This window comes from Ornithorhynchus anatinus, chromosome 16 (assembly GCF_004115215.2).
Source record: "Ornithorhynchus anatinus isolate Pmale09 chromosome 16, mOrnAna1.pri.v4, whole genome shotgun sequence".
NCBI classification, from domain to species: Eukaryota; Metazoa; Chordata; class Mammalia; order Monotremata; family Ornithorhynchidae; genus Ornithorhynchus; species Ornithorhynchus anatinus.
Window position 1 is genome coordinate 41,409,964 of NC_041743.1, and position 23,353 is coordinate 41,433,316.

Sequence of the window (23,353 nt, forward strand, 5' to 3'; positions counted from 1 at the left end):
TTTGAATACGGACAGTCTGAGTTGAGGCCTTCTGAGTTAATACAAATGGCGCTTGGAAGATTTCTAACTTTACCTTCTGTTCCAGCCTTGTACTGCATCCGTTTCAACTTTACAACACTAACCTCCTTTATGATGCTAGTTCTTGGGGCAAGAGCGGTCTGGGAGAGGGGCAGAGAATCATGGGGAAACAATATTTAAAAAACTCTTCCCATTGGGGAGGAAAATGCGGGGTTTAAGGAGGGCAGGAGAGGAGAGGCTGGTGGTGCAGGGATCAGGGAAATGTACCTGATGGCCAGGTGGAATCAACAGGAGGATCAAATTGTCAATTTTTTTTCCAGGGAAGTTGGCTACCCTATCTTGGGATGAACGTTAATGGAACCAATGCCACTCCTCTATAATAGATTGAGTGTGAGACCCTGGGTAATTTTTGTAAAAAATATGGTGTCTGACCTTGGTTCGGGACCCAACCCTCCATTTACAGTAGTGATTTTGACTTGCAACTTTTCAAATGAAGACATGGTTCTTCAGGAGCCCATTGTGTCGCAAATCTGAGGACCATCTGTACTGAATCTGGAGGGGTAAAATTTGGGATTTCCATTGAGTCTTTCCTTGAATTTGCATTTCCCTGCCCCCGGTCAATCAAGCAATGGTATTCATTGAGCCTTTACACTGTACAGAGCACCATTCTGAGCACTTGGGAGAGGACAGTGAAGTAGACAGCAATCCCTGTCCTCAAGGATCCTACGTTGCTGGGGATAGGTGCTTGGGCAAATGCAAGAGAAAAGATCAATTTGTGATTCTCTGGGATGTTGGGTTTTTGTTGGGGGGCTGAGGGGAGTGCTTGACTACCCCTTTTGCTCCTCTGACTTTTTCACTCTCCAGACGTATCACTGCTGGAGGAGTGAGCAGATCAGAAAGAAGAAACTCAAAAATCAGTCCTGAGACTTTCAATTTCATAGGCCCTTGCCCCCTCCCTCGCCCCCTACTTGGGGAATTGACCTTTAGCTTTGTGCTGAGCTGAAAAATGCCCATTAGGAAGATTAGGGGCCTACTTTAATGACTTTCCCAGGGGCAAATTAACTGTGCCAGCAGGATTTTCTAGCAGCTTCCTTCAACCATCCTCACAAGCACTGGAAACCCTGAAAGTCTCTGGGGCCAGAGGAAGACTGAGGTAGGAAAGCAGGTGTGGAGTAAATCCATCATTTCTGAGACCCAGGGCAAAATCCTGAGCACTTGTCCTTCTAGCACCAAAGGGGTCCCTTTCCCCTCCATTTGCAACTGACAATTACTGCTTTCTCTCTGGCAGTGTGAAACCTGTAAACCACTTCCAAAAGTGGGTAGCCCCCACTATGCCTGACTTCAGACTATTTCCTTACACATCTGCATGTCCCCCTGCATCCTCTCTGCACTTTTTTGGGCTTGATGCTCTCACGGTCTTCACTGTACCTACCGTAAAAGCTCTGGAGGAGAGGTAGTTTTTTGGCAGGCTGATCATTTTGGCCGCCTTATGAGGCGTATCTCAAGAAAGACCAATAGCCTTTCAAATCATCCGACATTTTAAGTTCACCATGAGACTGAAAGCTCCTCTCTGCAGCGTTTAGTACAGTACCTCACACAATAGGTGCTCAGTCAAAGCTACTGATTGTTTAGCCTGCTCCAGATCTAATTTAGAACTTGAATTAGTAATTGACAGATGCAGAAGAGATGGACCCATTAAGAAAAGAGCACTCCAAGTCTGGAGTTTCTACCCCTTCATTATTTGAAACATCCTTCCATCACTAAAGAAGCCTTGGCTAACACACATCCCTCAGTGTGGTCAGTGGGAGATAGACTAGAGATATGTTGGGTAGATGGTGGTATCGAGCATTAACAGAATTGCTGATCTGAGTTGTCAACACCTTTCAGCCCAATAAATCCATCCAAGGTTTAATATCTGAAAACGTGGGGTCTCCATTCAGCATACATTCTGGAAAACTATTTCGCGCTATAATGTCTCTTCTTCCTATGATCCTCCACTCTCTAGAAATATTGTAGGAAACCAGTTTACCACGGCACTTGGCAAATGATTGGAAAGCTAGAGAGCAGGACCTGCCCCCCATAACACTTAAGTGCATGTGTCTTTATACTTGGATGGTTACCCTACCTGCAATTTATTTTATAGTATCTCTCTCTCTTCTGCTAGATCGTGTAAGCTCTCTGAGGACAGAGATTGTGTCTACTTACTCTGTTGTCCTCAAGTGCTCAAAGTGGTGCTCTGTTCAGAATAAGGGCTCAGTGAGTGCCTTTGCTTGATTGGGATGGGGTAGGGAGATAGACTGCAAATTCAAGGGAAGACTTAATAAAAATTTCAAGTTTTACCTCTCCAGATTCAGTACAGATGGTCCTTAGACTTAGTGCATAATGGGCTTCTGGAAAACCGTATCTCACGTAAGACAGTTGCAAGTCTAAATCAGTATTATAAGTATTAATTATAATTATTTGTTTATTGCTATAAAGTAATAGTTATATAAAGCTAAATTAAGTTATAAAGTAAGCATTTGTTAAATGCTTACTATGTGCCAAGCACTGCCTTGAGCGCTGGGTGGAGGGTTAGGTCCTGAACCAAGGTCTGTCCTGCTTGCCCCATCCCAAGCTCAGGGTTTCCTCACACTTGAAAATCTACACATCTGCTTGCCTCCAAAGGCGAGAGAAAGGAAGAGGCAGCCTCAATCTGGGGCGCGGGAGTGGAGGGGGAGCCGTGGGGAGAGTTTGTGGACAGTGGGGTTCGGAGGGAAGGAGCGGTGCTCAGGAATGAGTTTTCAGGGATTCATTCATTCATTCAATAGTATTGAGCGCTTACTATGTGCAGAACACTGTACTAAGCACTTGGAATGAACAAGTCGGCAACAGATAGAGACAGTCCCTGCCGTTTGACGGGCTTACAGTCTAATCGGGGGAGACGGACAGAGAAGAACGATGGCGATAGAGTCAAGGGGAAGAACATCTCGTAAAAACAATGGCAACTAAATAGAATCAAGGCGATGTACATTTCATTAACAAAATAAATAGGGTAATGGAAATATATACAGTTGAGCAGACAAGTACAGTGCTGAGGGGATGGGATGGGAAGGGAGAGGGGGAGGAGCAGAGGGAAATGGGGGGAAAAGAGGGTTAAGCTGCGGAGAGGTGAAGGGGGGGCGGTAGAGGGAGTAGAGGGAGAAGGAGAGCTCAGTCTGGAAAGCCTCTTGGAGGAGATGAGTTTTAAGTAGGGTTTTGAAGAGGGGAAGAGAATCAGTTTGGCGGAGGTGAGGAGGGAGGGCGTTCCGGGACCGCGGCAGGACGTGGCCCAGGGGTCGACGGCGGGATAGGCGAGATCGAGGGACGGTGAGGAGGTGGGCGGCGGAGGAGTGGCTGAATGCCAGGTTTGGTCTATTGAGAGGAGTAGGCAAAAGGGTTTTGAAGAAGAATCCTTTCACTCCAGTTTCCTTTCATGGGAAAGTGGGCACTGACAGTCAGTGGACATGGGAATTGGGCTGGATATGTAGTTCATCCTCAGCCTGGCCAGATATCCAGGTGGAAGCCAAATACATTCTGGTTTTTTGCCCAGCAACCCAACTGGATCAGTGCAGTTGGGGCAGCCCCACATTTCCGTCTGAATGCCCTCCCTTCCTCTCACCTTTTCCCTTCTCCCACCTGTTCCCCAGGGAACCACCTCCCAGGAGCAGCAGTGGTACCTGGGGAGCGGTCCTGGGATTCTCCTTGCTCTCACTTCACTCGGGTTTCCCCTTTGTTCCCGTCTCCTCCCTCTGCTATTGCTGAATAGTTCCAGGAACTGGACTGCATCCAGTCCCTCTTCCCTTAGAGTCAAGGGAGGGATCTTCAGGGGAGGGCCGGTGCAGAGGCCTCCTTCAAAGAACATCCTGGTTTCTTTTCTGATTTGAATGTCACTGCCTTGCATAGGCTGGGCTCAAGGTAAGTCATGAAGAATGGAATGAGCGCTGACTCAGGCTTTGACTTGGAGTCTTTTAAGCGCTTGGATAGCCGAGCTGAAGAGGCAAGAGTCTGTCCTGTTTAGGTGTATAATTCCGCCCCTCTCTGGCTCATAATAATCTCTCTTTGTCCTGGAAAATGGGCATTTTCCTTCCTTCCCTTCCCTCCCTCCCCTCCCCTCCTCTCCCCTCCCCTCCCTCCCCATCGTACAGGGCATTGAACCCAAATACTAGTCTTCTATTACTACAAAATGGCTTAGGCATTTTTCCCACTTTCTTTCCTGGGCCTGACAGAAAGGCAAAGAAACTGGGGAGAAAGGGGAGCATGATAGCTCTCAAAGCCCACTGGCCTGGGATAGCTCCCTGTGGTCGCTCTTTATTCTGGGCGATTAACCTGTATTCTTTATTTTAGGGAAGGGTACAGTTGAGTCCCTACTCTGTGCAGAGCAGTGAACTAAGCCCTTTGGAATAATCGTAATAATTCATTCATTCAATCGTATTTATTGAGCGCTTACTGTGTGCAGAGCACTGTACTAAGCACTTGGAATTTACAGTTCGGCAACAGAATGTGTGGTCTTTGTTAAACATTTCGTATGTGCCGAGCACTGGGGTAGAAACAGGTTATTTAGGTCAGGCACAGTCCCCGGAAGAACCCAGTCTAAGTAGGAGGAACCCCCATTTTACAGATGAGGGAACAGAGGCAAAGAGAAGTGAAGTGAGTTGCTCAAGGAAACACAGCAGGTAAGTGGTGGAGGCTGGGGTTAGAACCTCGGCCCTCTATCTTCCAGGCCTGTGCTCTTTCCAAGCAACCATGCAGCTTAAACACAGCAGAATGTCAGAGAATACAAAAGAATGAGTAGACACGACTCCTTCCCTCGAGGATCGTGCAGTGTAGTGGGGGAGACAGACACTAAAACAAATTCTAGCTTGAGGAAGTAATAGAGGTCATAGGCTGAGTCATCAGGCATTCTGGGTGCTGAATGTGTTTTCCAAATCTGCCTGGTGAATAGACAAAGGCCTTCAGTTTCCAGGACTTAAGCCTTATAAGAGTAGGTTACTGGTGGCGACACCTGAAAATTAGAGTAGAAATCACCAAGGTTCACTTTTCTCTCTCCCCTGTTGGATTTGGCCCAACAAAAAGCTATTTATAAATAAGTGCTAAGTGCACGAAAGTGAAACAGTTGGGGAATACCTCCTGCGCCCAAGTGAAACTGATGTGGGAAGTCAGTCCTGCTGGCTGCCGGTCCTTGCTTGGCCACTCCCCTCTTGAGCCGCCTTCGGGCTCATCATCAAGGGGCACAGTACCTGTGTTTCTGGGACAGCGTGTCAGCTCGATCCAGGACGGGAGGGCAGCCCGAGCCTGCTTTTGGTGGGGAGAGGGAGGATGGTGCCAAGTCAATCAGGGGGATTTATTAAGCACTTAACGTGGGCAGAGAACTGTACTAAACGCTTGGAAGAGTACAATACAACGGAGTTGGTACAGTTGCTTACAGTCTAGAGAGGGAGACACATTAAATTACAGATATGTACATAAGTGCTATGGGGGTGAGGATGGCGTGAATAAAGTGTTCAAACCCAAGTGCAAGAGCTAGATAAAAGGGAGAGTGAGTAGGGAAATGAAGGTTTAGTGGGGAAGGCCTCTTGGAGGAGATGAGATTTTAATATGGCTTTGTCGGTGGGGAGAGTGGTGGATCGAGGACAGGAGCCTTAACGTCCAGCTAAAAGGCGGGGTGAGAGTCAGTGGGAATATATCCCCCCTGAAGAGGCTGACAGGAGGTGAAAGTAGTCAGCGAGTTGGAAGCAGGAAGCCTGGGTTGGAATGATTGTTTTCCTGGACCTCCAGGTGGGAAGGTGGGAAGTGCTCAGTCTGAGATGACATTCTTGCTCCAGATCAATTTGGGTTGGACAGAATGTGACTCAGGACTCTTAATTGTTGGGGGAAATGGTGAAAGTGGCAAACCACCCTCTAAGGCCTGACAAAATTAGCTGTGTTTCAGGATGTGCGTTAACTTCTTGGTTGTGACGCATTTATTTTAGTCCTTTGTTCTGCTCACTCAATGTTCAAGGCTGGATGTGCTGCCTTGATACTAAGCCGACTGAAGGAACTTGATTTTGGTTACCTTTCAATCAGTAAATAGTATTTATTGAACGTTTACCGTGTGCAGACCATTGTATTAAGCTCTTGGAAGAGTGAAATACTGTAGAGTTGGTAGGTTCCATGCTTACAAGGTGCTTATGGTCTGGATGGGGAGACAGACATTAATATAAAGTGCGGTGGGGCCGAGAGTGAGGTGAATATTAAATGCTTAAAGGGTAGAGATCCAAGAGCGTAGACAAGGAAGTAGGGGAAAAGAGGACTTAATTGGGGAAGACCTCTTTGAAGAGGTGATTTTTCATTAAGGTTTTGAAGGAGCAGAGGGTGGTGGTCCATTGAATTTGGAGTGGGGAGTTCCAGGCCAGAGGGAGGATTTGGGCAAGGGGTCAGCGGAGAGCTTACAATGAGTAGATTGGCATTAGAGGAGCAAAGTGTATGGACTGGGTCGTAGTAGGAAAGCAGCAAAGTAAAGCCATTGGTGAGGATTTTCTGTTTGCCGAAGAGGTGGATGGGCAGTGACTGAAGGTTCTTGTGAAGAGGAGAGACATGAACTGAATGTGGTTTTAGAAAAATGACCCAGGCAGCAGAGAACAGTATGGACTGGAGTGGGGCGAGACAAGAAGCAGGGAGGTCAGCAAAGAGGCTGATGCAGTATTCAAGACAAGTAAATTCTGCTGTGTTTATTCTAGAAATTGAGAAGATCCAGAAAGGGGAATCAAAGAAAGATGACGAGGAGAACTACCTGGACTTGTTTTCTCACAAGAACATGAAACTGAAGGAGCGGGTTCTCATCCCTGTCAAACAGTATCCAAAGGTGAGGCAGAGCCTGGCCCACACTCTTGGCAGATTTGCTTTCTTCTCAGCCCCAAATCATCTGTGTGGGTGCTGGGCCCGCGGCGAATAGGTCTCTGGGCCCGAAGTCTGACTTCTAGTGCCCTGGCAGTTTTTCCCTGGCCTCCCACCAGTGTCTCATTTTCCAGGATATCTGTGGGACAACCCAAAAGCACAAAACTGTTCCAGAATCAAGGAAGGTAGAGCGTTTCCCTCTCAGGCAGGAGATTCCTCTTCAGGTGTTTGTTCAGGCTCCCAAGTTTTGGAAAACAGCCCACAACCCTCGAGAACCGCTCCCCGTAAAAATGCCAGCCTAAAGTCATTAAAGCTAAATAAATTTAGAGTTAATTTAGCATGAATCCGGGGTAGAAACCTGGTTCCTCTTCTAGTGATGCGCCTTTTCATTTGCTTCATTAATTTTATTTTCTAACCTGGGTGCATTGCAGCAAAATGGCTTCAGACATTTTTAGAGAAGGGGAAAGCCTAATTACAGATCCGTCTGTGGCCAGGCAACCCACCTGGTGCATGTTTGGTGGAAGTCATCTCTCCTTTGCCTAAAAGGGCAAGGAAGAGATGAGTTTAGTATCACCGTCGATGGCCATGGACTTTGAAACCTAGCACAGAGCATCCAGAAAAGCCCCTCCTAATCCCCAGGGAAGCTCAGAGGAAGCAACCCAGAGTCCCTGGATGAGTCCATGGAACTGAAAGTCTGTACTAGAAGCTGATGACCCCTAATAATAAGTAATAATAATTGTGGTATTTAAGCATTTGCTGTGTGCCAAGTACTCTGCCGTGCACTGGGATAGATGTATGGGGTAGACCTATCCCTGTCCCACGTGGGGGTCACAAGCCAAGGGATAGGGAGAACAGGTATTTAACCCCCATTTTTCAGAGGAGGAAACTGAGGCCAAGAGAAGTGAAGTAACTTGCCCAGAGTCACCCAGCAGGCAAGTGGCTGAACTGGGATTAGAACCCAGATCCTCTGACTCCAAGGCCCAGGCTCTTTCCACTGGGCCTTGCTGCAAGAACACTGATTTCCTTCCCTGATGGGAGGCTTTGGGCTCCAGAGGAAAGACCCCTTTGTGCCCCCGTCCCCCAGAGTCATCTCCACTGTGCGATGATGAAGCTATGACACCGGGGTGCCTGCCTGTGCTCTTAAGGCTATTGAGCAAGTCGAAAGGCAGCTAGAGTGAGGATAAAGGTGTATGTGGGGGTTATTGAATAGGAAGGGGTGTGGCTTGCTGGCACTTGGGGTATCTTTTATAAGTATTAAGTGCTTACTGTGTATCAAATACTGTTCTCAACTCTGGGATAGGACCAAGTTGATTAGGTTGGACACAGTCCCTGTCCTGCATGGGGCTCACAGTGTAAGTAGGAGGGAGAACAGGTTATCCCCATTTAAAGTTGAGGAAACTCAGGCACAGAGCAGTTAAGTGGTTTGCCCAAGGTCACACAGCAGGCTGTTGGCAGAGTCAGGATGAGAACCATTCATTCATTCAATAGTATTTATTGAGCGCTTACTATGTGCAGAGCACTGTACTAAGCGCTTGGAATGTTCAAATCGGTAACAGATAGAGACAGTCCCCGCCCTTTGACGGGCTTTCAGTCTAATCGGGGGAGAGGTCCTTCTGACTCCCAGGCCCAATGCTGTCTCCATGTGGCACTTGATGTAGAGTTTAAAATTCCACACCCCGCTCTACTCCATTCCAGCCAGGAGTCCAGGAGCAGGGGACGGCCGCTTCCCCTAGAAAAAACCCTTTTTCTGGGTCAAGCTTGGGGAAGAGCACATGAAGAAGGGAAATGGCTTTCCCTTCTGACTACCCTCCTGTTAACTGGATCCATTTTGTGTGCTATGGCTGAGTGAGGCTCATTACTGGTGTGCAGCGCATTGGCAGTTAGGAGGGGTCCAGGAATGAAAGCGCCGGTTGTAGGTAGTGAAAGAGTGATGAGATTCGAAAAGTGCGCAGACAGACTTCACTCTAAAGAGTGAAGGGGCAAAGACACCCTAAAAGGGCAGGGAAATCATACTTCCCCAAAAGCCCACGCGTGACCCAGCTAAGCCAGCAGAAGGGTAATGGGAGTCAAAAAAAAAAAATCAAAAATCAAACGAACATGCGTAAAAAGAGAGGTGACCTGCCCTGCTGCTAGCGGGTTGTCAGTATCCACTAAGGCAAGGAGACCTTTCCGAATGTCATCTTGGACAACTTCCCGCTGAACTCCAGCATGGTACGGGGGCTCCCCCAGAGGCCGGGGCTTCCCATCGGGGCGGCAAGCATCTGTCCCATCAGTTCCTCCATTTCTGAAAATCCGAACAAGCCATCTGGGGGCAGAGTCTCACGCTTGTCCTCTTGTCCCCCCCTCCCTCCAGTTTAACTTTGTGGGGAAGATTCTCGGCCCTCAAGGGAACACAATCAAAAGGCTGCAGGAAGAGACAGGCGCTAAGATCTCGGTGCTGGGCAAAGGCTCGATGAGAGACAAGGCAAAGGTAAGGTCTCCCGACCCCTCATCCTGTGCGGTGAAACTGGAATCCTAACCATCTGGACTGGGGGAGGGTGAGCGGGGAATCTTTGAAGTTTTCAACCAAGAACTTACTTAGCCAACGTGGGAGTGGCGTTCTATTGTGCCGGAACCCTGGGTCTGGTAAGCCACGTGGGTGTCGGAGAAGTTGCTTCACTCATTCCCCTTTCCGTCGCTAAACATATCCTTGGGTGAAGGAGGGGTTGGGGGCAGACCTGGAAGTGCTTAGAATTAGTCACCACATTCTGCATTAAGCCCGGAAATGCCGCCTTCTTCATCAGAATGAAAAAAAGCCAAAGTTCTGGGAGGTTAAACTCTTGTCCTATTAATAACAACTGGGCGAAGAGGAACATTATTGCCATCGTGATGGATTTTGTTTTCTGTGGTATTTGTTAAACGCTTACTGTGTGCCAGGCATTGTAGTTCAACTCTGTCCTGACAGTGTGGAGGGGGCCTGCTGATGGCATTAATACAAGAGAGGCCCAAGCAGATCCAGGAGCCAGAGTCACAGGGTAGTGCCTATTTTAGCATGACGAGCTGTGGCCTCCTACAAGAGGGGAGAAAACTGTTGTGTTGGCCATACCCTAGTGGAAAGGCTTTCTGAAACTTGCAAGCCACTAGAACCAAAATAATAATAGTATATATGAAATGCTACTATGTGTCCAGCACTCTACAAAGCGTTGGGGTTATGTACAAGATAATCAGGTCAGACAGTCCTTCCTCTATCTCCCCGCCTCCACCCACCTTGGGCACATTTTCTGGGAGAAGTTGCCTGTTGGGCCATTTCCCCAAAGAAGCCAGTATGGATTGAGACCCATTTCTCTAGCAAAAAAGACTTTCCAGAGTGCTTTTCCTTTGTTCCGCAATGTTAATGCTAAAACAGGTACTAGAGATCCAACCCTTTAATCCGTAGGAACTCGTAATTAGCAACTCTTAGTTTCAAGTAAAAGGAGAAAGTTGGCAATCGACGCCTTTTCCTCCAAGAGGCCTGAGCTGAGGGTTTTGTTGTCCCTCCTACCAGTGTGGTACCACAGTAACCTAGCATTGTGCAGAAAGCAGTTGCACTATTCGCGACAGCTACTCTTTTTCCGGCGAGGCAAGAACGAACTTGAGAGAACGTGTGCTAAATTGCAATTTACGGTAGCTTTTTAAACGTCTTTTGTCGAGTTGCCATTTACCACTCAAGACGTTCAGGTTACTTTCTCAATGAACCCATCAGTCCCAATCCCCGCCACCCCACCCCAGAGGTACTCGGCCCTGTGAACAAACTAGATAGGCACTCCTGGGGAGACCCCATGCTTTTTAGATAGAGCAGTGGAGTCTCTTCAGTGATAAGGAACTATGGGCTGGGCCAACGTAACTTTTGTTTACATTTCTGTCCATTCAATGAAGGGCAGGGGGCCTCACTGGAAGACCTTTGGAAAAGTGGGGGACCTACATCACCTGAGTGGTACTCAAAAAACCAAAAACGGTTGCCAAGTGACAGGCCATTTATTTATTTATTTTCCTTAGCTCCCTTGACTTTTGTGTTTCTGACTGTGCTGGTTGTTTTCCCCAGGAGGAGGAACTTCGCAAAGGTGGGGACCCCAAATATGCCCATTTAAACATGGATCTGCATGTCTTCATTGAAGTGTTTGGACCCCCTTGTGAGGCCTATGCCCTCATGGCACATGCCATGGAAGAAGTCAAGAAGTTCCTTGTGCCGGTAGGTAACTCCCAAGTTCTCATCCGACCCCGAGAGAAGGGCGGGGGTCAAGTTGGCAGCGGCCGTGCCAGGCCCCAGTGGGAGGCTGCATTCAGGGCCGGGAGGCGGTAGAGCCCACCTTTCCGTCGGCCTCACCGCTGACATCGGCTCCTGAGTTCTTTCTATGTTGTTAAGGCTTTTTCCACACAAAGCCTGGCAACGTTCCCCTTCCCCTCCTCTAAGTCTCAGAGAAGTAGTTAAGTTCCACAGATTTGTCTGCTTCTCAGTGAAGCACCGCCATCAACAGTAGTTCGTAGGGTGACTATCAGGTATTGGCATTTGGAGAAGATACCTTAGAAGGGAAAGGTAAGATGCCAGGCCTTGAGGGGTTGACCTTCCAGTGAGGGGCGACGAGCAGATCTGTAATGACAGCGTACCCAGTTCTCCTATAAACTGGGCGTTGCCCTCCTGCGAAATTCCTTATCAAAAAAAGAGCCATGTCTAGACAGGCCCCCGTTGACAGACACACATTCCCTCGTTCTCCGACGTGGGCCTCTCCCAAGCGAGTAGGGAAAATATGACGGGACTGAGCGTATGCAGCAGTTGAGGAGAAATCAAAGTCCTGTAAGCAGTTAGAGTCGACTCTTGTGGAGGTGGGTAAAGGAGTGGCAAGCTTGGGAAAAACCTCTGTAGATTTTTATGAAGGTTGGCGGTAGGTCAGTTGCTGGAAAGCTTGAAGTCCAGGGAAAAGGACTTCAGAGAGTAAGGTCAGGGGGTGGTGTTCTGACTGACCTTGTTTAGACACTTAATGTCCTGGGGATTCCATTCTTGGTCGAGGTTTAAAGCTAGCACCCTTATCCCGTGCTTCTCCGAGGAAACAGTCTGCGACTGTCATGCTGTCTTTAAGCCAGACACGGGTGGGTCCTTTCTGGGGTCTTCCCTCGCCGGATCTCCCCCCGGAGAGAGGTTGGCACAGCAGCCGATCGCAGGCCATTAATAACCATGATGCGCACAGCACCAGCGAGTCCCAGACCATCTCCGGTGAGCTCAAATCTGAGCGGCCACACTCTATTCATAGCCCTTGGCTCTCGTCGGGGGTGTTTGCGGGAAACAGACAAGTTTAAGCCGCCGACCGAGGGAAGAACTCCGAGCTCTCGGAGGGATCCTCGGTTAGAGCCCGGTCGAGTCAGAGAGAAACGTCTCCCGGGGGGCCGTCGCCCGGTCGTCATGTATCTGCGCCCTCTTTCTCAACAGAAGTAGATTGAGAGAATCCCACGGAGTAATTGGGCCTTTGAAAGACCTGCCTGGCAGGAGAAGCCCTGCTCTGCTCGGGGTTGCCGTGGCAGCCGGGAGGAATCTGAGCAGACAGGCTGGCATTGGTAACTTGATTCCCCAATGTGTGTCAGGCAGGATTTAGGGGGTGGGGGTGGGAGGATGGGCGGGTGGAGAGAGCCGAAAACAGGCCTCTCTTCAGTTAGAAGAATCTTCGCTTAGTTCCCGAAGCGCAATCTATCCAAGTCAGAAAATGCACAAAGCGGCAAGACTGGAGGACTCCCGTTGAGGGAAGGGGGCGAGGAGGCAGCTGTGTTTTGTGAGCTGTCCCTGGCTCTTCCGTGGCTTGGGGCCAACTCAGTTGGTCAGTGGTATTTACTGAGTGCTTACTGTGTGCAGGACACTGCACTTGGACATTCATTCATTCAGTAGTATTTATTGAGCGCTTACTATGTGCAGAGCACTGTACTAAGCGCTTGGAATGTACAAATCGGTAACAGATAGAAACAGATAGACATGGGAGAGTACCATACAACAGAGTCGATAGACATGTTCCCCGTCCACAAGGAGCTTAGAGTCTGCTCCCTGTCATTGGGATGGGGGCAGTCCATTTGTTTGGATGGGGCGGGGGGGGGGTCTTTGTGTGAGTGGAGTCCAGGGTCTTCCCATATTGTCCAGGTCTTTGCTCTCGTCACTTCCCCTCAGGAAAGGCATCCCCTTGGTTTCCAACAACCGGATGGTGGCTGGAGTCAGAGCGGTGATCTGAGCAAGAGCTGTTCCAGCTGGTGCAGCTGCTGGGTGCCCACCTGTTGGGGGACCTCTCTCCATTGTGCTGGCATGGGAGGGACCATTTAATTGACACCGGTCTCCTCTCCTTTCCACTCCCCAGGACATGATGGACGACATCTGCCAGGAACAGTTTCTGGAACTGTCGTACTTGAACGGAGTCCCCGAACCCACGCGCGGGCGAGGGGTGCCAGTGAGAGGACGAGGGGCAGCTCCCCCCCCTCCACCTGTCCCCAGGTAACTTTGTAGATGGACGTTACAGGGTGGCAGTTAGGCAGGCTTGTTCGGGGTTGCTAACTCTGGTGTCTTGCGGCCTCAGTTTCCGCTTCCTCAAGCTGAATTCTTGTTGTCGGGGGTTTTGCCCGCTACGGCAAGAGATGGATCAGATAGTGGTGGGCGCGGTGCTGTGGGTTCTGGCGGATTTCATGGTCTGATGTTTTCGTCGGACTGAAATTTGGAGGAGGGCCTTTGGGAGGTATTTGGAATTTGAAAGCAGCAAGCGTTCCCTTCTAGCGTGAGCCTGGCAGGGACGAACACATACATCGTAGCCCAGTTCCAGAAGACGGAGGGTATGATGGCTCCCGGGCAGTTGTCCCAGCAAACTCTGGAGTTTAACCTGATGCTCTCAGTGGGCCGTCGAAGCCCAGAGGGCAGATCCAGGCCTGCCTCTGCACTCCTCTGCCTCCAGGGCATGGCTAGGTCGAATGCTTGGCCTTGCTGCACATATCCCCGAGACGGGGCTCTTGGCCGTTATCCCCGGTCCATTTGGGGGCCCCCAGGGTGCCCCAGTGTAAGGCCTCCTCCAGCATAGATCCCTGCTTGTAAAGACCTTTCGGCCCAGCAGGTTTTTCGTCGGGTTCGGTCGTCAGGAAAATCTCAGGGCAACGGTATAAGTGTAAGCCCAAAGGGAAAGTAGGCAGGCACCAACCCAAGCCAGGGGACCCAGTTTCTTCATCAGCCCCATATGAAAGGCTTCCCATGGGAACTGGAGGTGTTCCAGTTAGGCCTCCTTGAAACCTTGAGGGCGCAGGGAGCCCCGAGGGGAGTTGGGCTAAGTTTCTGGGCAAAAGGTCCACCGTGGGCTACTAGAGGGCAAGTTCCTCGTGGCCTCCAGGCCATCCCAGCATGGGTTTTTAGGGAGGCAGACAAGCACCCGGAGGTAGCCACCGGTAGCGGAGAACTGGGCCGGACGGACCCTCAGCATGACCTGGAGACGGCCTAGCTTTGGGGCTCGGGACTCTCTACCTCAGAATGCTGAGTGTCTTTTCTCTTCTAGGGGCCGGGGCGTGGGACCACCCCGGGGCGCCCTGGTGCGTGGGGCCCCCGTGAGAGGGGCTATCACCAGGGGCGCCAGCGTGGCCCGCGGGGTACCGCCGCCTCCAGCCGTTAGGGGAGCACCTGCCCCCAGAGCTCGTGCCGCAGGCATCCAGAGAATACCTCTCCCTCCGCCCCCAGCTCCAGAGACTTACGAAGAATATGTAAGCAACTCGAACAATGTACCCTTTGCCAAAAACCGGGAGGCAGGCTATGTGTTGACACGGACAGTTATGTGATAAAGTGATCTTGGCCCTAGGTATCAGGCAGCCGCTAGTGGGGCGAGCCTCTCTGCTTCTCAGGAACAGGAACGATTCCCGGGGAATGCCCCTGGAAGCTCTGTGGCAGGGGGTCCCCGCTGCCATGCGAGCTATGGACCAGTGACACCTGGCACTCCCAGGGCTATTCCCATTCTCGATTCGGGGGCCCAGAAGGAGGCGTCGGCTCCCTTCTCCGCACCCGGGGAGGCTGTGAAGAACCACGATAGTTAATATCGATCGCGCTCTTCTATCCGAAGCACTTCTCCGGCATGGTCCTCCTGTGAAACAGGAAGGAGCAGCCATTTGTCCTCCCCCGCCCCCCAGTTGACTGATGAAGAATCAGTTCCAGAGAGTATAAGTGACTGGCTTAAATTCACCCAACAGAGCCATCCTTGCTTGCCCCCCAGGCCTCCAGACCAGCAACCACTCGCCTTCTTCTCCCAGGTAAAAGGCCCTGATCTGTGCCCCACACAGCTCGGCAGGTAGCCCAGAGACAAAGGACGACGTGCATCCTGATGGGTCCCGGGTTTTACCGACAGCTCGTTTGGAGGGCCCCTCCCCCCCCCCCCCCCCCCCCCCCCCGATCCCAGGACTTGGTGATGACACCCCCACTTCCTGCCTGCACCGTGCTTTCCACTTATCCCATTGAGTGACTGGAAGTGGAGATTTCGTTGCTAGAAGCCACGTGTCTACTCCTGTATCTTATGTTACAATTGAATGACAGGGAAAAAAACCCCTTTAAATTTAGCATCACTTTGCCAGCCCCAGTCAGCCCAGAATGGACCTCGCTTGCCATTGCCGGTAGGCTACTGGCTCTTCCCCACTGACTGATACCCTTTTGGTTTTAAGCCTCCCTCTCTCTCTCGTCTCTCACACCCTGTCTCTCTCACCTCCCTTTCAGGGTTACGATGATTCGTATGCAGAACAGAGCTATGAGGGCTATGAAGGCTACTACAGCCAGGGCCAAGGGTAAGTCGAGAAAGAGAACTGGTTTAACTGCGGGATGGCGGGTCCGACGGTTAAGGGCGATCAAGAGGTCAAGGATGATCGTACAGCAAAGGACTCGAAAGCCTTAATAACTTCTCATCTTCTTCCCCGGTGGCCCTGATATTTGCCGAGCATGGCACCCCCTTAATTGTATCGTGTGAATTTAGGGTCCAGGAGTAAGGGAGAGAGGCACTTTGAAGTTTTGGCCTCTTGGCAAAGCATAGCGATTGAACCTTGGTGATTGACATGGGAGGTGGGGCGATGGAATCTCCCTTCTCGTGAAAGCCCCAGAATAACCGGTGCCCGGGGGGCACCGGAGAAGGGACAAGGCGTCGCTAGCTATCGGGCTGATTGTCTTTTAACTTTTACCTTCCAGGGACTCAGAATATTATGACTATGGACACGGGGAGGCGCAAGATTCCTACGAAGCTTATGGTATGTCTGATGGGATTCTGAAAGGAAGGAGCACTTCGGTGGGAGAGGGCTGGAGATAGAGAGCAGTGGAAGGGAAGGGGTCAGCTGGCCGCCTGGAAATATTTTTATCGAGAGTGCGTTTTCAGACAAGACCCGTCAGTTGAGGACCCTGGTTCTCCAGCCCGATCACGGCCTTTCAGGAGGCTCCTTGGGGGCCGGTGGGTTGTTCGGGCTAGTCAGCGGCCTCGGTGGCCGCCCTCCCCCCCCCCCCACCAGCCCCGAGGTCTGGGTACTCTGCCAGACCCCCAAGCTCCCTTCTTTGGGGCCCTGCTCAGGTGGGCTTTCCCTGCTCGGGTCCACAAGTCAATGGCTCGCTCTGTCCCCAGGGTACTTTTTGTGGGAGCGTGGACGTGGTCACTCTGGTGTATAAAAGAGCGAATAGGCAGCCAGGCGCCCAGCAGGGAGAGGGCTGGAGAGTATAAACACGGGAAGGCAGCCAGCTCGGGAGGGCGGGACAAAGCCCATTGTGGAGCCGGGCGGCAGGAGGATGTGGTGGGCGGAAGGTCTGGATTGGTTCCAGTACAGCAGCGACGGAAAACCCTAGTGCTGTTTGGGAAATGGTTTGCATCCTGTGGTCCTCCTCCTCCCCCACCCTCTCCTCTCCCTCCCGTCCAAACTGGCCTAGACCGGAACGGCAACAGAAGCAAGGTCAGCCTAAAAGGGCAGTGCTCCGTCATGGCCTTCCCAGCCAGTCAAGGTGCAGGGCTCACGGGGTCTCGAGGGAGCGCTGGGTGTTAACCCACCCTGCCATTCCTAGCGTGTTGGGAATGGGGGAGAGTGGAGTATTGGGAAGAGGGAGATATTTTCAGCTCCCCAAGGTGCCCTGCCCACCAGAGTGCTCAGGGACTGAGTTAATCCTCCCCGAAATTGTGCCTGGAGGTGGCGGAGTTTCCACAGGGAATCCCCCCAACAACACAAGACCGTCCCTCCCTCCCTCTGACACTCTATGTAGCGCAGCACCAGACCGACTGCCTCCCTACCAGGGACTGAGCCACTGTGGCTCAGACAGCCGTCGGTAATGCCGAGCATCTTTTCCTGCTGCCGCCGGTTAGAGCGGCGCTTTATTCAACGCCCCACTGGTCACCTCCCTCAGTGCCACGGCCTAACGCGGTCCTAGCGCGCGATCGACCGGCGTTTCTGCTCGAAGGGAGAAGAGCAGAGTCGGTCTGGCTGGAAAGGCCAAGCGGCTCATGGTGCGCCTGGCACGCTAGCCCTCCGGCTAATCTGTTTATCCACAGTCATTTCCTGCAGCCTCCCCTTTCCCCAAAACATAATTAGAAAAAGAAATGGGGTCGCTGGCCCTCAGAGGTCACGGTGTCTGAGGAGATGAGACCACATGGCGTGCTGGGAGGGGAAGGTGGGTCAGCTATGTGGGGTGGCCATGAAATGGCAGTGAGTGGGGATTTGTCGGGACAGTGGCCAGCATGCCAGGTGGGAGTCGTAGTTGAACAAGAAGATTTAGGCGGGGATCGACCCGGGGTGTGAGGTCTTTGATGACAAGGGGACAGTATTGTGGACACACAAACTCGGGCTTTGGGCTGTAAGTGTGAACCGTTTGGCCACAGGCCCTCAAGCGATAGGGCATTTTGGGTGCAATTGGATCTCTTGGCTGCTGGCAACAGTGGCAGATCACAGTGACCTGCCAGAAGGCAGAGCAGCAGATACAGAGGGCTTCCCCTGGTGTAGAAGCCACTACTGCCAGGCACGGCTTGGGAGAGGGTCAACAACCGGGGGGAGGGGACGTCCCCGCGACAGAGCCAAGGTAGTGTTGAATGGACGCAGGCTACCCAGCCCAGAAGGGAAACGGCTCCCTGAGGTCTGGGCTCTCCATCCCCCTCACCCCGGCCAGGTTGCTTGGGGGGCGGGAGAGGCCCCCCAACGATTCCATCAAGGTGAAAGACTCCTCCCTTGGATGAGTGGAATCAGATACATTCGCCACTGGGTCCAGATTCAAATCTGTGAAGGGACCCTCCCAGCCTCCAGTCTGGCTGTTTTTAGTTTTTTTTAATGGTATTTGTTAAGCGTTTACTATGTGCCAGGCACTGTGTTAAGCCCTGGGGTTGATTCAGGCTAATCAGGTTGGATGAAGTCCACGTCCCACGTGGAGCTCACAGTCATAATCCCCATTTTACAGGTGAGGTAATTAAGTGGCGGAGCCGGGATTAGAACCCAGGTCCTCCGACTCCAAGTGTCGGGCTCTATCCAGTAGGCAACACAGCTTCTTCGCACTTCAAGGAAGTGGCCCAAGCAACCTCCCCGATCTTGGCTTGAGGCTTCCTGGACGTCTCAGGGCTCTCATTGGCCTCCGAGTGCTTGGGCAGCACAGGGGCAGGTTCGTCAGTCCGATGGCCCGTTGGCCCAAGGGCCCCGTGGTTACGGTCTTTTTACTTCCCTGCAGGTCAAGATGACTGGAATGGCACCAGGCCTTCCCTGAAGGCACCTCCAGCAAGGCCGGTGAAGGGAGCATACAGAGAGCACCCATATGGACGCTATTAAAAACAAACATGAGGGAAAAATATCAGTTATGAGCAAAGTTGTTACTCATTTCTTGTATCTCCCAGGATTCCTGTTGCTTTACCCACAACAGACAAGTAATTGTCTCAGTGTTTTTCTTTGTGATCCTCTCTCTCTCCACCCAGCCTCTCTCTCTCCCTCCCTCTCCCCCCACCCCCCTCCGTCCCCACCCCGCATTCTGGCTTCTGTACGTAGTATTTCCAAAAAATGAGTTAAAATAGATTTAGGAATATGGAATTTAAAGTGTGTAGATGCTTTTTTCTTTGTTGTTTAACTCTCAAAACAACTGTACCTTTTTATAACAAAAACAAAAGTTGAGTTTCAAGACTTGTTAGTTTCCAAAGTGACATTGCTTGCTTAAGGGTTCTGGACTTGAGGTTTGTTTACCGTTCTCTTAGTTTTGGTCTGAGGCAACCCGAAAAGGCGTAGTTGCAGGATCCCAAACTAGGCTACATTTCAAAATTCAGGGCTGATTTTAAGATTTAAAAGTCATAAAGTTATAATGGTAATAGGTGCCACCGTGTAAAAAAGAGCTCAGTTGTCAAAACCTATTTCCTTAAAAGCCTATGGCGGTTGAATCTTAAGTTTTAAATTTTAATATGAAAGATCCTCATGAATTAAATAGTTTGTGTGTGGTTTTTTCTTTTTTTATATAAAAAAGAGTTAATTGATTAAAACAGCAGCAAATTAGGTGTGTAAAATTGACTTTTTCCATATGTGGGTTTTGAAATCTAGCCCCAAACCGTACAGTGTTGAGAGATACTTTGGAAGCAGGCCCCGGAAAGGAGTTGGGAGGGAGGCAGCTGAACGGAGGGCGTAGCGCTCTTTGGCCGAGGTTCAATTTGAAACCACGACATCGGATAATCCAGTATTTGACGTGAGACGGTCAAGTATTACGTTTTGGGTTGGCGGTTCCCGCGCGCTGGGGCCGAAAACGATTGAGGCGTTTCAAGCGAATTGAACACTGGGTCGAGATTGACCCTTCCAAGTGGCTTGTTCAAGTATGTCTCAACACTAGCGTTACTTAAAAAGGGACACTGCAGCTGAAAGGAAAAAAAAAATCCATTTTGTACATAGGCTAAAGTCCTAATTGGATTGGTACTGTCCTCCCTTTTTTTGTTCTTGAAGATAAATGCTACATGTGTAAGTCTGCCTAAATAGGTAGCTAAAACTTATGTCAAAATGTCTGCAGCAGTTTGTCAATAAAGTTTAGTCCTTTTTTAATCAAGGTAAATGTGATGAATTGTCATTTTTTTTTTGCTGGCAATAAAATAGTTTTCTCTTTCAAATAAACTTAAATTAACTCTAAAGTTAATGGTCTTGTTAAAATTTTGGAGACATTCTTAAAAATGGTGGTTTTTTCTTTTTTCTTTTTTTTTTTTTTTTGAAGTTTACCAAAAAAGTTTATGGAGATGTTAAGTTTTAGTTAAAAACCACAAAAGCTTTTTCACCCCCTGGAAGTTGGCAAGAGTCATTTGAACCGGCCGTGCTGCAGAAATCTGATTTCTGGGGAGGAAAAGGGGATTGGAAATAGCTTCCACAAAAGGGTCTCGATGTTCCGAACCCGTGCCGAGTTCGAGCCCGAGAGACGTTCCCGTCAAACATCCAAAAGTAAAAGAAGCCGCCTGTCGGCCGGCATAAAAACCCGGTGGAACTTGCCCCCCAAAACGGTCCCAAACGGTCCTGGATAAGCTGAGCGGGGAGAGGAGGGGCTCTCCACCCTCTCCCCCTCCCTCTCGCCCATCGGGAAGTCCAGCCGAAGCCCAGACCGGGCCGCGATGCTTCTCAGCATCACTTGCCTGCACCCGGTCAACCGGCAGCTGTCTGTGATAGGTGATCCAAACCGCCCCCCTCCTGTCCCTAAGCCCCCGCCCCCCTGCCCCCTCGGCGCTGAGGCCCATCCAGGTCACCGCGTTTGAGACAGACGAGGTGGTCGGCTACGTGTCCCTATCCCGCCGGCGAGTTTGTGTTTTCGCACCGTCCCGGAGGGAGCAGACCAAACTGCTCGGGGGTGAAAAATCTGCTCTTGTATTTTAGATCCAAGCTGCTTGCAGCAGTGCATGATGGAATTCTTTTTTTTCTTTTAAAAACACACCAACAAAAACTTGTATTTGTAGATTGTGATAAAATGCAAATAACTGAATTTTCAACCAGGGTTTGGAGACAGCTTTCAGGGCCTAATGTCTTGTTTTGATGAAAAGAGATCACTCTATACCCCCCTTTTTAAAGGAAAATTATCGCAGGAGAAATCAGGATGTGTAAAGCTAACATGCATCGCAAAAAACCAAAGGTAACCTAAATGTCTGATTTTAATAGCACATATTTCTCTTTTACATAAACTGTGACAGCAACTTGCATAAACAATTCTTCAGCTGTTCATTTTAATGTAAAACTTGGCAAAAACTGTTTAAAAGTAGCTGTAAAAACCACGTGCTGCCGCATAAATTAGCCATAACTCTTAATAATCCTGCCCGCCGAAAGTTGGACTGTAATGGAATCTGGGCAAGAGAGACTCTGACACCTTAAATGACAATGTAAAATGACAACGAATGTAGATTAGAACTACCGCTGCTCCCAGAGAAAAGATTTCTGCTCAGTTATTTTAAAATGTAAAAGGATGCCCCAGTCTAGGGCCCAGTATTGATATACACAGCGCAATGCTATTTAAATTTCAGCTTAAGTTGCATGTTCCTTTCCTGTATTGTGTAAACTGCATGCAGGAGCTCTTTTTGAAGATGTTCAGTCTGGGCTTTCCCGGGGAGAGGACTGACTGAATTTTTTTCTTCTTCTCCGTTTTCAGGCGTCTGAAGACCCCGTTGGGAGTTTCCCTGGGATCGGCCGGCCGGTGGGAGTCCTCGCGGGGTATGTTGAACTTTATGTGTCTCCCCCGCTCTAGACTGTAAGCTCGTTGTGGGCAGGGAACGTGTCTGTTTATTGTTGTACTTTCCCAAGCGCTTAGTACAGTGGTCCGCCCGCGGCGCTCGATAAATATGATTGAACGAATGAATCTGGGGGAGGGGGACTCGCCGGTAAGTGCCCACAGGCCAAATCTGGGAGGAGTTAGTGAAGATGGAGGGAAACGTGACGATTTATGGGGAGGAGGAGGCTTTTTCGATAGGGCCTGTGCAGGGGTGGCGATGGCTTAGTGGCCTGCCTGAAGAAGGCTGCCATGGGGGATGGTGAAGTCAGGAAATTTACGTTTCCGCCCCGTGAGATTATAAACTCCCAGAGGGTGGGATCATTCCCCCGATTAGACTGTAAACCCGTCAATGGGCAGGGATTGTCTCTATCTGTTGCTGAATTGTACATTCCAAGCGCTTAGTACAGTGCTGTGCACATAGTAAGCGCTCAATAAATACTATTGAATGAATGAATGGTCTTCTGCTGTCCCCTCCAGACTGGAAGTTCTTTGTGGGCAGGGATCATGTCTACCAATCCCTGGGGGGGCGGGGGGGGGGCGGTTTAATGGTATATGGTAAGCGCTTATTATGTGCCAGGCACTGTACTAAGTGTTGGGGTAGGTACAAGCTAATCAGGTTGGACGCGGTCCAGGTCCCACATGAGGTTCACAGTCTTAATCCCCATTTGACAGAGGAGGCAACCGAGGCACAGAGAAGTGAAGTGTCTCACCCAACGTCACACAGCAGACAAGTGGCAGGGCCAGGACTAGAACCCAAGTCCTTGTGACTCCCGAGCCTGTGCTCTATCCACTAGGCCATTGGGCTTTTCTGTTGTACCGCACCCTCCTAAGCGATTATAGTACAGTGCCGTGCACCCGGCAAGCACTCAATAAATACCACTGATTGATGGATTCCTCACTGATTGATGGATTCCTCTCCCCAGCGCTCAGTACGGTGCTCCACGCTCAGCGGATGCTTAATAAATGCGCCATCGTTAATGAAGATGATGTCGAGGGAGAACACGCTTGACATGCCAGGCCAGCAAGCGCTTTAGAGTCCGCCCCAGAGGTAGAGGCCAGAGCAGAGCCTGCCCCCTCCTCCCTGATCTCTCTCTGCTGGAGGTTTCCCGCCCCAAGGCTCCCCCCGGCTCGATATCGCACAGACCGGCAGACTTCTCTCAGCCAGGCTGAGGTCCGGGGCTCCTCAGCGTTTTCTTCCGGGGACCCTTTTCCACTTGGCAGACGTTTCCCCCGCCCCTCAAGTCCCCAAACTCCCGCCCGGTTTTCCGAAGGATGAGGATCTTCGAACAGCTCTGAAGTCGGTTTTGTTTGTTTGTTTTTGTTTTGTTTATACTTGACTGGCTCAATTCCCAGGACCTAATCGAGGAGGAGCCGGGGACCGTCCCAGAGGATTCTGGGGCCACCCGTGCTGACCCCTGTGGAGCCGCACGCCCGGGGGCTGACGCAACCGTCTGCGGAGGTGGCAGGCAGCCAACCGACGCGCATCTCCTCCAAGAAAAGGCTTTACGTTTCCTCGCCCCCTACAAATTCCCCGTAACCTGGGAGGCCCCGACGGGCACAGGGTCCACCAGAGGTGGTGGTGGGGATGGCATTTATCAAGCGTTTACTGTAGGCTGAGCCCTGTGCAAAACACTGGGGCAGCTACAAGAAAAGGAGATTCCAGTCCCCGTGAAACAAACCTCCCCTTCCACTACTCCTTCACTTTGGGGCTGGGAGTCAGAATGAGGCCAG

The 23,353-nt window shown here is 50.6% G+C and overlaps 1 protein-coding gene across 2 annotated transcripts in view; it reads left to right on the top strand.

The window, feature by feature from the left end:
• Nucleotides 1-20,007, top strand: part of KHDRBS1 (KH RNA binding domain containing, signal transduction associated 1) — a 33,876-nt gene extending 13,869 nt beyond the window's left edge. The window contains exons 2-10 of one of the 2 annotated variants that reach the window (XM_029080744.2): nt 6,753-6,877; nt 9,263-9,379; nt 10,970-11,116; nt 13,257-13,390; nt 14,430-14,631; nt 15,112-15,171; nt 15,629-15,696; nt 16,091-16,149; nt 18,587-20,007. In XM_029080744.2, the coding sequence (XP_028936577.1) occupies nt 6,753-6,877; nt 9,263-9,379; nt 10,970-11,116; nt 13,257-13,390; nt 14,430-14,631; nt 15,112-15,171; nt 15,629-15,696; nt 16,091-16,149; nt 18,587-18,684 (1,010 nt within the window). In that variant the 3' untranslated portion in view covers nt 18,685-20,007. The remainder of the gene's footprint in view (nt 1-6,752; nt 6,878-9,262; nt 9,380-10,969; nt 11,117-13,256; nt 13,391-14,429; nt 14,632-15,111; nt 15,172-15,628; nt 15,697-16,090; nt 16,150-18,586) is intronic. The other variant, XM_029080745.2, reaches the window with a different exon arrangement.
• Nucleotides 20,008-23,353: the final 3,346 nt, after the last annotated feature.